The 13,913-nt window shown below is 49.8% G+C and overlaps 1 protein-coding gene across 2 annotated transcripts in view; it reads right to left on the bottom strand.

Moving 5' to 3' along the window:
• Positions 1-13,913, bottom strand: part of LOC106588635 (AT-rich interactive domain-containing protein 1A) — a 134,838-nt gene that overhangs the window by 24,191 nt on the left and 96,734 nt on the right. For both annotated transcript variants that reach the window (XM_045709601.1, XM_045709602.1), the window contains exons 5-8: positions 5,318-5,558; positions 4,569-4,658; positions 4,168-4,338; positions 1,876-2,185 (exon numbers count right to left, since the gene is read on the bottom strand). In XM_045709601.1, the coding sequence (XP_045565557.1) occupies positions 1,876-2,185; positions 4,168-4,338; positions 4,569-4,658; positions 5,318-5,558 (812 nt within the window). The remainder of the gene's footprint in view (positions 1-1,875; positions 2,186-4,167; positions 4,339-4,568; positions 4,659-5,317; positions 5,559-13,913) is intronic.

The raw sequence follows: 13,913 nt of genomic DNA, 5'->3' as shown, positions 1-13,913 counted from the left end.
TGAAATCGGACAACGTGGTTAGATTAAGGAGATGTTTATCTTTCAAAGGGTGTAAGATAGTTGTATGTTTGAGAAATTTGAATTATGACATTTAATTGTTTTCAAATTTGGCGGTCTTGATATTTCACCTGTTGTTGATTGGGTGTACCAGGGGTGGGACGCTTGCGTCCCACATAGCCCATAGAGGTTAACGAGAGTCTTGTCTTTAAAATGGTGTAAAATAGTCATATGTTTGAGAAATTGAAGTTGTAGCATTTTTGAGGTATTTGTATTTCGCGCCACGCGATTCCACTGGCTGTTGACTAGGGTGGGACGCTCGCCCAGGGAGGTTAATAGATCCAGTCATTTTTTCTGCAGGGTCAGGGCACAGAGCTGACAGGAGCAGACTCAGAGGCATCTCCTCCACAAAATCATTCTGCCGTGAAGGAGCTTTTCGGGGAGACCTTTATGAGCAAGGATGTTTGCCAACACCATCAAAGAGGAGGTGACATCCTACAAGGCAGCAAGCAGCGTTCCAGTGGATGGTGATCCACTGGCATGGTGGAAAAGCAACGAGTGTAAATACCCTCACATTGGCTAGATGCTGCCTGGCACTTCAGTTCCTAGTGAGAGGGTGTTCTCCACGGCAGGGGACATAGTGACTGCAGAGGTCTACCCTCTCCCCAGACAATGTAGACATCCTCATCTTTTACAAACAGAATGTGAAGTTAAGCTCAGGTGTGCATTTCTTTCTTTTTCTTCTCTTGTTTGATGAAGTGGACACGGGCTATTTTTTCATTCACTATTGTTCAAAGGAAGAAGGTATCATGCCTCATATTGCACTTTAATTTAACAATTGAGTATTGAATATTTTATTTGAAGATGTTATTTAAACATCGAAAACGTCCTTGCTTTAAGTGTTCTTTAAGTAATAAATGGAAAGCAAAGTTATATTTGTCTCCCCATTTTTTTTTGCTGATCCGATCCGTGACTCAAAACCGTGTTCCGATCCGAACCGTGAGTTTTGTGATCCGTTGCACCACTAGTTATGATACATGACAGTTAAAAAAACAACATGGCAATATTCAAAACATATATACGAAGAATATCGTTGCTGTCGGATGAAAACCTCGTAATGAAAAATATATTCAAAATAGCTTCTGAAGTTTCATAATTGTATGTTGGTCAATGGAAAAATATGGCAGTTTTTTCCCATTTCCTGAAAAGATTCTGTTTTGGAGATAAGAGGCTTGCTTACTGTATTTCTCATCCCTCCCTTTTCTTACAGAGGCCCACTTCTGCCTAAAATGCCTTGTCTCCTTCCCTTTCTTCCTTCTCTGCTCAACATCTTCAGAAAACACTTGGGTTGCACTCAGTAGGGCACACCATAGCAAAACGCTTTCTTTTTTAAAGAATATTTCTCTCCGTTTCAAAATGTTTCACTCCCTACTGAACAGGGCCCAGTCTTACCTCCTGATGTACACGTCTGTTTCCGGCCTGTCTTTACATGTCTGTCTTTCTCTGGAGCTCAGTGGCTAATGTCTTTCTCTCTGTGGCTCTGTTTCTCTGCTTGGAGACTCAGCAGACTTCCTGACTGAACAACTGTGTGACTCACTGCCTGGATCACTGTTCTCATAAGCCACCTCTCTTTCCTCTCTGTCCCTGTGTTCCCCTAACTCGTCTACATCTTAGATGGCTGGCTGGCTCACACCTGACCTCTCCTTTCACACAGCAGAGCCTGGGAGTGGGAAGAATCAAACAATGGGTTTTTCAGGGTCACACAAACACACAATTTCCAACAAAGAGATGAACCATGTAATATTGAATGGCACTCGACGCTGACCTGTCTCCTAAAGCAGTAAGGAAGTGTTGTTGAGTGCAGACCAGGCAGCCTACCTGTTGTGTATAGAGTTGGCTCCGTGGTGCATGGCAGAGGCTGCATCCGGAGGGCCACCGGGGCCCTTCCTGTTCATGCCTGGAGGGGGGCACATCCCAGAGGTCACCTGTGGAGGCATGCCGGGGCCCATGTTGGGGCCCATCCCGGGGCCGTAGGGGCGGGCACCCATCTGACCCGGACCCATCCTGCCAGGGGGCATGCCTGCATACGGCGCCCCACCAGCCTGGCCTGGCATAGGGTTTATGCCCCCCGGACCACCAGGGTAGTTGGCGTTGGGCATGCCACTGTAGCCAGGCTGTCTGGGGTAACCTGGAGGGTGGGGAGAGAGACAGAGAGACATCCGGGGGCTGTTCAGAAGGGCACACCGTAATGGCTTTTATTATTAAGTCCACGTAGCACCTCCCTGTTTCACTCGGTTTCAAAACTTTGAATTTTTACTGAATACAACCCAGGTCTTACACTAACACAGCAAGAGTCCTAAATGGGGCCTTGATTGAACCAAAATCAGGAAAAGGACTTAACAGATAGGCCTAATATTTGAGTTTAAAAAGGAGGCTTTTATTCAAGCAAATAGATCGATACCTGTGGTGAAGCTTTAGGCCTGTTGTATGTAGCCTGTGGTGAATCTAGACCTAGCCTGCCTCAGAAACCGTCTAGCCTCCGGCATATAGAAACCTGGCTGGGAGTTTCAGTGGTCCACATCTAAATTTAACTCCACAGATAACGCCTCTCTCTCGGTCTCTATTCTGACAGGCTAGCTGATGAAACAGGGTGTAGATGCTGGGCTGGAGTCTGATTCGATGAGTAATCCATCTCCATACTTCTTCAAAGACCTTGAAGAAAGCCCTCTGAGGGATGCAGCTTCAAAAAGGTTCTCTAGATCTAGGCTATCTCAGAAACGCTGTGATGACTGTAGGATGACAATTGAAAAATCTTTTGAAAGATTTGAACGTTCGGATCTTTTTTTTAACGGCCCAGAGAGCGATACTAGGCTATAAGAGAGGACATAAGGAGAGAACAGTGCTCCTACTATCTCGACAATCAATGGCTTTACAAATCAGGACGAGCCGTGTGTATGTCACCGCAATAGCACTTTAAAGCAGGAAAGGGAGCACATGGCTCCTACTACCGCTTCAGTAAGATCAGGAGGAGCATATGTTCCCCCTTCTCTTCCTCCCCCACTCCTTCCACTAAGCTGGGAGAAAATTATTCAGCAGCTCTTGGAGGACATTGTTAACGGGATACTTCGGCAATCAAACTGCACGCAGACATAAAAATGGTGTCCACAAGTTCATCCGACTCTGGGGAGGTAGCTAAAGGGCTTCATTGCCAAAATCCTGAAGTATCCCTTTAAAACCAAGGTGTTTCAGCATGCAGCCTTCATCAGGGGTTTTACTCACACAGAGCGCCAAAAAACGATGCGTATCTGCCATCTGTTTGTATGACGTCTACATAGTTGAGACCTTCTCTTCTTAAAGCTGCAATATGTAACTTTTTTGGAGGGCGACCCAACCAAAATCACATAGAAATGTGTTATAGATCTGTCATTCTCATTAAAAGCAAGTCTTAGAAACAGGAGATCTGTTCTATGCTTCCCGTTCTTAAGTTTCATTTTTGCGTCTTTTACTTCCGGTTTTGTACACCAGCTTCAAAGAGCTGTAAATACTATATATTTGCTTATGGAAAATATATTTCACAGCGGTTTAGATGTTACAATGATTCTCTACACTAAACTTGCTTGTTTTGTCACAAACTGAAATTAAGCAAACTATTAGAATTTTAACAACCAGGAAATGGCAGAGCAGTTTCTGCATATTGCATCTTTAACATTTACTTAACCAGGTTAGTCTCCATTTACCCAGGTTTGTCTCCTTTTAACCAGGTTAGTCTCCTTTTAACCAGGTTAGTCTCCATTTACCCAGGTTAGTCTCCATTTACCCAGGTTAGTCTCCTTTTAACCAGGTTAGTCTCCTTTTAACCAGGTTAGTCTCCATTTAACCAGGTTAGTCTCCATTTACCCAGGTTAGTCTCCTTTTAACCTGGTTAGTCTCCTTTTAACCGGGTTAGTCTCCTTTTAACCGGGTTAGTCTCCTTTTAACCGGGTTAGTCTCCTTTTAACCGGGTTAGTCTCCATTTAACCGGGTTAGTCTCCTTTTAACCGGGTTAGTCTCCTTTTAACCGGGTTAGTCTCCTTTTCAAGAGAGACCTGGAATCTTTTGGCCGGTCACCGTTAAGCGGGACAGAACCAACTTAATGACTTCACTGTGTACGAGCTGTGTACGGGGATTCACCTTGTGGTCCGTACTGTCCACCCTGAGGGCCGTAGTTCCCCATGGAGTTGTTCTGAGGGTAGGGCCCCATCCCAGGATGCATCTGGCCTCCCGATGACTGGCGAGGGGATAAGGCGGAGCCAGGTTGCTGCGGCGACCCGTAGGGAGGCATCTGGGGGTTACGCATGTACACTACAAAAGACAGAGGGAGAGATGGAGGAGAGGAAAAAGTTAGCTATACTCTTTCATTTCCACACAGCAGCCATATAGTTCCATTTCCTAAAACCCTATCAAGGTCGGGTGTTGAATGTCAATCAGTCCTTATCCAAACAAACCATAAAAAAGCAAGGTGATTTGTAGATCGACTACCCTGACTGCAGCCTGAACGATCTCAAACACGACCTATATCTTTTCATACTCACCCCTGTCCTGGCCCATGGCTGACTGGCCCATGGATGTGTGGAGAATGCCGTCTGAATGGACGCTGGGCGGCCGGGGAGGCATCTGGTTACCTGCGTGATGACATCAGAGAGATTCAGACACGCTGGGCATCATAAAAAACAGACCATGCTTCTGTTTCGTACAACAAAAGCTGTGGCTTACAACAAAAGCTGAGGTTTACAACAAAAGCTGTGGCTTACAACAAAAGCTGAGGTTTACAACAAAAGCTGAGGTTTACAACAAAAGCTGTGGCTTACAACAAAAGCTGTGGCTTACAACAAAAGCTGTGGTTTACAACAAAAGCTGTGGTTTACAACAAAAGCTGAGGTTTACAACAAAAGCTGAGGTTTACAACAAAAGCTGTGGCTTACAACAAAAGCTGTGGCTTACAACAAAAGCTGAGGCTTACAACAAAAGCTGAGGTTTACAACAAAAGCTGAGGTTTACAACAAAAGCTGTGGCTTACAACAAAAGCTGTGGCTTACAACAAAAGCTGTGGTTTACAACAAAAGCTGTGGTTTACAACAAAAGCTGTGGCTTACAACAAAAGCTGTGGCTTACAACAAAAGCTGTGGTTTACAACAAAAGCTGAAGCTTACAACAAAAGCTGTGGTTTACAACAACTTTAGGAAGCTGGACGTGTACTATGTGGTAGATTACTGCTTCTCTCTGGAAACCAGTGGCTCTATCATAAGTGTGTGTGTAGCTCTCTCTCTCTCTCTGTACCCACCTGGCACAGCAGCAGGTGAGAGGGGCCCGGAGCGCGAGGGGGTGACGCTGGCAGGGGAGCCCACGGGGGAGGGGGACGGCCCGCGGATGCCAGGCAAGTGGGGCGAAGTGTGAGGGGAGAAGGGTGACTGGGCGGGATTACTCTGTTCCCCCTGGCTACTGGACACCCCCGACGTGCTGACCCCCGGACTCAGAGCCCCCTCCGTACCCGTCGGCAGGTCATCTATGGAACCAGAGAGGTCCTGGAACAAGAGAGAGGAGAGAATTAGAACCACAGAATGAAATAGAACACTAGGAAGTATGAATGGAGAAAGAGGATTTATGTAGAACATATGGTTTTGGTTATGCACAGCGTTAATGTTCACTTGGCTACTGAGGGTTGCACAGTTCAGACATATTGGGCAGCTAAAGTCAACAGTCATCTCATCTGTCCAAAGTCTACAGAGAGGATCCACATGACCAGAGTCCAGCCAAGAAGACAACAGACCAGGGTTTCCAGCACCAGTGAGCTCGGGAGAGACAGTTGTTTTTGCAAAAGGTATTTTATGATGTTGATATTGATGTTATTTTGCTCTTTCACACCGAGGCTTGGTTATTACCAAGGAGGAGATCGTCGGAAAGATTTCTCAAATAGGCCTACTGTGAGGAAGTATTAGGCAAATCTATGTTTAAAAAACAGACTTCCTTGATTTACTGTGTGAGGTGAATCAAAATAAGACTGACGCTCAGCATATTAATGGTGGATGAGGTGAGATAAGACAACCAGAAATCCCCAAATGGGCATTTTCCTAAATTTGCGCGCAGCAGACCAGGTAGGCTACTTCAACGCGTGCCCCCCCCGTCAACATCAGAACAAAGAAACCTATAGGCCACACACCCCTACCCTTCTTCTTGCCTCAACATTTTAAAATCATACACAAGACACATTACCTTCGCACGTATTTGAAATGCTTCTCACTGACAGCGGCAACTCAGTAATCAGCTAGGCCTTCTGCCACGCGCGCTGCCGATGAAAGAAAGCCACATCTCTCTCCTGCTCTATTGGTTTTCATAACAACTCTCTTTCCTTGTCCAGAAGACAAAGGCACAATCCCAGTCATATTACCATAGCAACCCTTCCTAGTTGTTGCCTCTTCCTGAATGTAACAGATATTTTATTTCTGTCATATACCTCCTGCATCAGGTGCGGTGTTAGAACGAAGTTGTCCGCGAATCGTATTTTGTCAGATGTTTGAAAATGATGTTTTATTGGCTGCTTCATTACAGGAGTTGCATGCTATGTTAAGATGAATGGCCGTAATCTAAATATGACTTCTGTCATTCTGAGCACCATGTGCATATAGGCCCGGAAAATGTCAAAAAATGAACGCCAAATTAAAATCTTCCCGGTTACGTTGTCCGGCGCTACAACCCTAAAACAGTCCCACCAGATCACTTTAGAGAGGCTGTGTGATCCATCTCAGCAGAAACACAATCCTTCGTCTGGCTACTCAAAACACATGGAGGAGCTAAAACATCTCTCCAGTTGAGAATCAAGGCAGGCTCTAGTCCATGATGTGGTCACGATATTGGCAGGAGAGGTGAGGTGATTGTGTTTGAACAGGAAGTTGAGTTGTTTACACACACTGTCTGTAATCACATGGATCCCATGTGCTTGTCTCCTCTAACAGCTAGCTAGCTCATCTGACAGTCACAGAGGAGGAGGAAGGGAAGGAGGGAGGGAGGGAGGGAAAAAATAAGTAGAGGGAGGAGGTGGATAGAGAGAAAAAAAAAAACACTCCCTGGAAGGTGGCCAAGTATTCCCACAAAAATCTCACTCTGTGGCAGGCAGGCAGAGAGGCTGGCTGCAACCCCGAAGCCGGCGGTTTTCAAGTTGAAACGGCGCCCAGTGCTATTTTTGGACCGTGACCTGATGGAGGCACCCCAGAGACCGACAGAAGGAGGACGATGATTCAGGAACCCTCGCCTCCACCCCTCTTGCTCTCATTCTCTCCCTTTATGCCCATCTCTGCCACCAAAGAGCTGTGAATGCCGTGACCCAACGCATGAACATGTCATTGTGAGCATGCACGTGTGTGTGTGTGTAAAAGAAAAAGTTTGTGCGTCTATGGGTGCAGCCATGTGTGAGCCACAGGAGAGGTGGAGAGTGTGTCTGCGTATGTAATTCTACTCCATAGCACTGGCCATTACGAGAGTTTGTATGTGTGTGTCCCTTTCTGTGAGCAACCCAGGGGGCGCAAGTCTATAGTAAAAGAAAAACGCTCAGATTTGGGGCTAGATCAAAAAGCGAGGAGGCATGTCAGGATCAGCTGACCTCCCCCACTCTGGGCACAGAACACACATCACAAGACCAGTCATCTGACAGCAGGGCTGACGGGAGGCAGGCAGGGAGGCTGAGAGGAGGCTGACGGGAGGCAGGTAGGGAGGCTGAGCGGAGGCTGACGGGAGGCAGGTAGGGAGGCTGAGAGGAGGCTGACGGGAGGCAGGCAGGGAGGCTGAGAGGAGGCTGACGGGAGGCAGGCAGGGAGGCTGAGCGGAGGCTGACGGGAGGCAGGTAGGGAGGCTGAGAGGAGGCTGACGGGAGGCAGGCAGGGAGGCTGAGAGGAGGCTGACGGGAGGCAGGCAGGGAGGCTGAGAGGAGGCTGACGGGAGGCAGGTAGGGGAGGCTGAGCGGAGGCTGACGGGAGGCAGGTAGGGGAGGCTGAGAGGAGGCTGACGGGAGGCAGGCAGGGAGGCTGAGAGGAGGCTGACGGGAGGCAGGCAGGGAGGCTGAGAGGAGGCTGACGGGAGGCAGGCAGGGAGGCTGAGAGGAGGCTGACGGGAGGCAGGCAGGGAGGCTGAGAGGAGGCTGACGGGAGGCAGGCAGGGAGGCTGAGAGGAGGCTAACGGGAGGCTGAGAGGAGGCTAACGGGAGGCTGAGAGGAGGCTGACGGGAGGCAGGCAGGGAGGCTGAGAGGAGGCTGACGGGAGGCAGGCAGGGAGGCTGAGAGGAGGCTGACGGGAGGCAGGCAGGGAGGCTGAGAGGAGGCTGACGGGAGGCAGGCAGGGGAGGCTGAGAGGAGGCTGACGGGAGGCAGGCAGGGAGGCTGAGAGGAGGCTGACGGGAGGCAGGCAGGGAGGCTGAGAGGAGGCTAACGGGAGATAGGCAGGGAGGCTGAGAGGAGGCAGACGGGAGGCAGGCAGGGAGGCTGAGAGGAGGCTAACGGGAGGCTGAGAGGAGGCTGACGGGAGGCAGGCAGGGAGGCTGAGAGGAGGCTGAGAGGAGGCTGACGGGAGGCAGGCAGGGAGGCTGAGAGGAGGCTGACGGGAGGCAGGCAGGGAGGCTGAGAGGAGGCTAACGGGAGGCAGGCAGGGAGGCTGAGAGGAGGCTAACGGGAGGCAGGCAGGGAGGCTGAGAGGAGGCTAACGGGAGAAAGGCAGGGAGGCTGACAGGAGGCAGGCAGAAAGAGAGGGGCAGCTCAGGTAAAGCAGTCATTGTAACATTCTGCCCAGGGCCCGGCCCCAGGCCTGCCTACCTACCTTCCCGAGGGCCCTGCTCAGTCTCCCTGAGAGAGAGCAAGAGAAATTCCATCACCATCCCACCAAGGCCACAGGGTGCGAGGTTAACCCTCCCTAAGGCTGTGCTCTGTAGTCTTACCTCATTGAGAGGTCACATAGACAGGAGTCAGGACTATAGAGACATTCAGCAAGACAAGGAAGAAGGGGTCAGAGTTCACGAATCTGCATTCTTCAAATTATGCAAAAACCTGCGTTTTAATAAACCATTTCAGCTGCGTTTTAAAAAACGATTTCAGCTGCGTTTTATATTAAAAGTCAAGTGTTTTTTTGCTTCATTAGAGTGATCACAGACGTGCAAATATAGTTTTCCTTCACAGAAAATACATTAGTGCAACATATTTTGCACAAAATAGCTTCCTTTTCATCAGATGACAACAGAATTGCAATGCTATTTGCTTGCAGCCACACAAGTAAATGAGCTTACAATGAAAAAGCAAGGTATTTTTGGCCAAAACGATGCATGGCCATTATATTTATAATGTTTAACATAGAAGAATGTAGCCATCTACATTGCCTAATGTTTTGCTTGAAGTTAATCTTGCATTTTACCAGAGAAAAGTAGACTACACCGCAAAAAGTACCAGAGAAAAGTAGACTACACCCCAAAAAGTACCAGAGAAAAGTAGACTGCACCGCAAAAAGTTCCAGAGAAAAGTAGACTGCACCGCAAAAAGTTCCAGAGAAAAGTAGACTGCACCCCAAAAAGTTCCAGAGAAATGTAGACTACACCGCAAAAAGTACCAGAGAAAAGTAGACTGCACCGCAAAAAGTTCCAGAGAAAAGTAGACTGCACCCCAAAAAGTACCAGAGAAAAGTAGACTGCACCCCAAAAAGTACCAGAGAAAAGTAGACTGCACCCCAAAAAGTTCCAGAGAAATGTAGACTACACCGCAAAAAGTTCCAGAGAAAAGTAGACTGCACCGCAAAAAGTTCCAGAGAAAAGTAGACTGCACCGCAAAAAGTACCAGAGAAAAGTAGACTACACCGCAAAAAGTTCCAGAGAAAAGTAGACTACACCGCAAAAAGTACCAGAGAAAAGTAGACTGCACCCCAAAAAGTACCAGAGAAAAGTAGACTGCACCGCAAAAAGTTCCAGAGAAAAGTAGACTGCACCGCAAAAAGTACCAGAGAAAAGTAGACTACACCGCAAAAAGTTCCAGAGAAAAGTAGACTACACTGCAAAAAGTACCAGAGAAAAGTAGACTGCACCCCAAAAAGTACCAGAGAAAAGTAGACTGCACCGCAAAAAGTTCCAGAGAAAAGTAGACTACACCGCAAAAAGTACCAGAGAAAAGTAGACTGCACCGCAAAAAGTTCCAGAGAAAAGTAGACTGCACCCCAAAAAGTACCAGAGAAAAGTAGACTGCACCGCAAAAAGTACCAGAGAAAAGTAGACTGCACCCCAAAAAGTTCCAGAGAAAAGTAGACTACACCGCAAAAAGTTCCAGAGAAAAGTAGCTTTTATCATTTTTTTCTGAGTGAAAAACACTGAATTCTGTGTTAACACGTCCGCTGGGAAGGGAGACACTGAATGTGACGAGAGCAAAGGTCCTCCTAGCGTGGAGCTCAGACAGAACTGAATAACCAGTTCTTGCACACACACACCCTCTTTAAAATTCCCCAAACCTCTCCCCCAACCAAAGTTGTTATCCCAGCACACACACACACACACACACACACACACACACACACACACACACACACACACACACACACACACACACACACACACACACACACACACACACACACACACTCTGCCTAGCTAGTCCCACTGCAGCCAGTCATTGATTTTTTCCAAATCGATATTAGCAGCAGCAGAGAGCCCTGAGAGAGAGAACCCTGAGAGAGAGAGCCCTGAGAGAGAGAGCCCTGAGAGAGAGAACCCTGAGAGAGAGAACCCTGAGAGAGAGAACCCTGAGAGAGAGAGCCCTGAGAGAGAGAGCCCTGAGAGAGAGAGCCCTGCGAGAGAGAACCCTGAGAGAGAGAGCCCTGAGAGAGAGAACCCTGAGAGAGAGAGCCCTGAGAGAGAGAACCCTGAGAGAGAGAGCCCTGAGAGAGAGAGCCCTGAGAGAGAGAACCCTGAGAGAGAGAACCCTGAGAGAGAGAACCCTGAGAGAGAGAGCCCTGAGAGAGAGAACCCTGAGAGAGAGAGCCCTGAGAGAGAGAACCCTGAGAGAGAGAACCCTGAGAGAGAGAGCCCTGAGAGAGCGAGCCCTGAGAGAGAGAGCGAGCCCTGAGAGAGAGAGCCCTGAGAGAGAGAGCCCTGAGAGAGAGAGCCCTGAGAGAGAGAACCCTGAGAGAGAGAGCCCTGAGAGAGAGAGCCCTGAGAGAGAGAGCCCTGAGAGAGAGAGCCCTGAGAGAGAGAACCCTGAGAGAGAGAACCCTGAGAGAGAGAACCCTGAGAGAGAGAACCCTGAGAGAGAGAGCCCTGAGAGAGAGAGCCCTGAGAGAGAGAACCCTGAGAGAGAGAACCCTGAGAGAGAGAGCCCTGAGAGAGAGAACCCTGAGAGAGAGAGCCCTGAGAGAGAGAACCCTGAGAGAGAGAGCCCTGAGAGAGAGAACCCTGAGAGAGAGAACCCTGAGAGAGAGAGCCCTGAGAGAGAGAGCCCTGAGAGAGAGAACCCTGAGAGAGAGAGCCCTGAGAGAGAGAGCCCTGAGAGAGAGAGAGCGAGCCCTGAGAGAGCGAGAGCGAGCCCTGAGAGAGCGAGAGCGAGCCCTGAGAGAGCGAGAGCGAGCCCTGGGAGAGAGAGAGCGAGCCCTGAGAGAGAGAGAGAGAGAGCGAGCCCTGAGAGAGAGCGAGCGAGAGCGAGCCCTGAGTGAGAGCGAGCGAGAGCGAGCCCTGAGAGAGAGCGAGCGAGCCCTGAGAGAGAGAAAGCGAGCGAGCCCTGAGAGAGAGAGAGCGAGCGAGCCCTGAGAGAGAGAGAGCGAGCGAGTGAGCCCTGAGAGAGAGAGAGAGCAGCGAGCGAGCCCTGAGAGAGAGAGAGCGAGCGAGCCCTGAGAGAGAGAGAGCGAGCGAGCGAGCCCTGAGAGAGAGAGAGCGAGCGAGCGAGCGAGCCCTGAGAGAGAGAGAGCGAGCGAGCCCTGAGAGAGAGAGAGCGAGCGAGCCCTAAGAGAGAGCGAGCGAGCCCTGAGAGAGAGAGAGCGAACCCTGAGAGAGAGAGAGCGAACCCTGAGAGAGAGAGAGCGAACCCTGAGAGAGAGAGAGCGAACCCTGAGAGAGAGAGAGCGAACCCTGAGAGAGAGAGAGAACCCTGAGAGAGAGAGAGAGAACCCTGAGAGAGAGAGAGAGAACCCTGAGAGAGAGAGAGAGAGAGAGAGAGAGCCCTGAGAGAGAGAGAGAACCCTGAGAGAGAGAGAGAGAACCCTGAGAGAGAGAGAGAACCCTGAGAGAGAGAGAGAGAACCCTGAGAGAGAGAGAGAGAGAGAGAGAGCGAGCGAGCCCTGAGAGAGAGAGAGAGCGAGCGAGCCCTGAGAGAGAGAGAGAGCGAGCGAGCCCTGAGAGAGAGAGCCCTGAGAGAGAGAGAGAGAGAGAGAGAGAGAGCCCTGAGAGACAGAGAGCGAGCGAGCGAGCCCTGAGAGAGAGAGAGCGAGCGAGCCCTGAGAGAGAGAGAGCGAGCGAGCCCTGAGAGAGAGAGAGCGAGCCCTGAGAGAGAGAGAGAGAGCGAGCCCTGAGAGAGAGAGCGAGCCCTGAGGGAGAGAGATAGCGAGCCCCGAGGGAGAGAGAACGAGCCCCGAGGGAGAGAGAACGAGCCCTGAGTGAGAGAGAGAGAGCCCTGAGAGAGAGAGAGAGAGAGAGAGCCCTGAGAGAGAGAGAGAGCCCTGAGAGAGAGAGAGAGAGAGCCCTGAGAGAGAGAGAGAGAGAGAGCCCTGAGAGAGAGAGAGCGAGCGCGAGCCCTGAGAGAGAGAGAGCGAGCGCGAGCCCTGAGAGAGAGAGAGCGAGCGCGAGCCCTGAGAGAGAGAGAGAGAGCGAGCCCTGAGAGAGCGAGCCCTGAGAGAGCGAGCCCTGAGGGAGAGAGAGAGCGAGCCCTGAGGGAGAGAGAGAGCGAGCCCTGAGGGAGAGAGAGAGCGAGCCCTGAGGGAGAGAGAGAGCCAGCCCTGAGGGAGAGAGAGAGCCAGCCCTGAGGGAGAGAGAGAGACAGCCCTGAGGGAGAGAGAGAGAGCGAGCCCTGAGGGAGAGAGAGAGCGAGCCCTGAGGGAGAGAGAGCCCTGAGAGAGAGAGAGAGAGCCCTGAGAGAGAGAGAGAGAGCCCTGAGAGAGAGAGAGCCCTGAGAGAGAGAGAGCCCTGAGAGAGAGAGAGCCCTGAGAGAGAGAGCCCTGAGAGAGAGAGAGAGAGAGAGCGAGCCCTGAGAGAGAGAGAGCCCTGAGAGAGAGCGAGCCCTGAGAGAGAGAGCAAGCCCTGAGAGAGAGAGAGAGAGAGAGTGAGCCCTGAGAGAGAGAGCGAGCCCTGAGAGAGAGATAGAGAAAGAGCCCTGAGGGAGAGCGAGAGAGAAATAAAGCATTTGATTGAATTTGGAGGTAAAACATATGTTATTAAATCAATGTACACTAAAAACAAATGTGCGGTTAAAATTGGCAACAAGCAAACAGACGTCTTCTCTCAGGGACGTAGAGTGAAACAGGGCTGCTCAATAAGTCCAACACTATTTAACATCTACATTAATGAATTGGCAAAAACATTAGAAAAATCGGCAGCACCTGGTCTCACACTGCACAACACTGAAATCAAGTGTCTACTGTACGCAGATGTCCTGGCGCTGCTGTCTCCCACTAAGGAGGAGTTACAGCAGCACCTAGATCGTCTTCACAGGTTCTGTCAGACCTGGGCTCTGACCGTTAACCTAAAAAACCTAATATAATGATTTTCCAAAAAAGGTCCGGAAATTAGGATCACAAATATAAATTCTATTTAGACACAGTTCTATTAGAACACACCAAAAACTACACATATCTGGGACTAAATATCAGCAACACAGGTAGCTTTCACATGGCTGTGAATGAGCTGAGAGACAAAGCAAGAAGAGCATTCTATGCCATTA

Source organism: Salmo salar, chromosome ssa27, assembly GCF_905237065.1.
Source record: "Salmo salar chromosome ssa27, Ssal_v3.1, whole genome shotgun sequence".
Classification (NCBI taxonomy): domain Eukaryota; kingdom Metazoa; phylum Chordata; class Actinopteri; order Salmoniformes; family Salmonidae; genus Salmo; species Salmo salar.
Note: the sequence above shows the minus strand (reverse complement) of the source record. Positions and strands in the feature narration are given on the sequence as shown.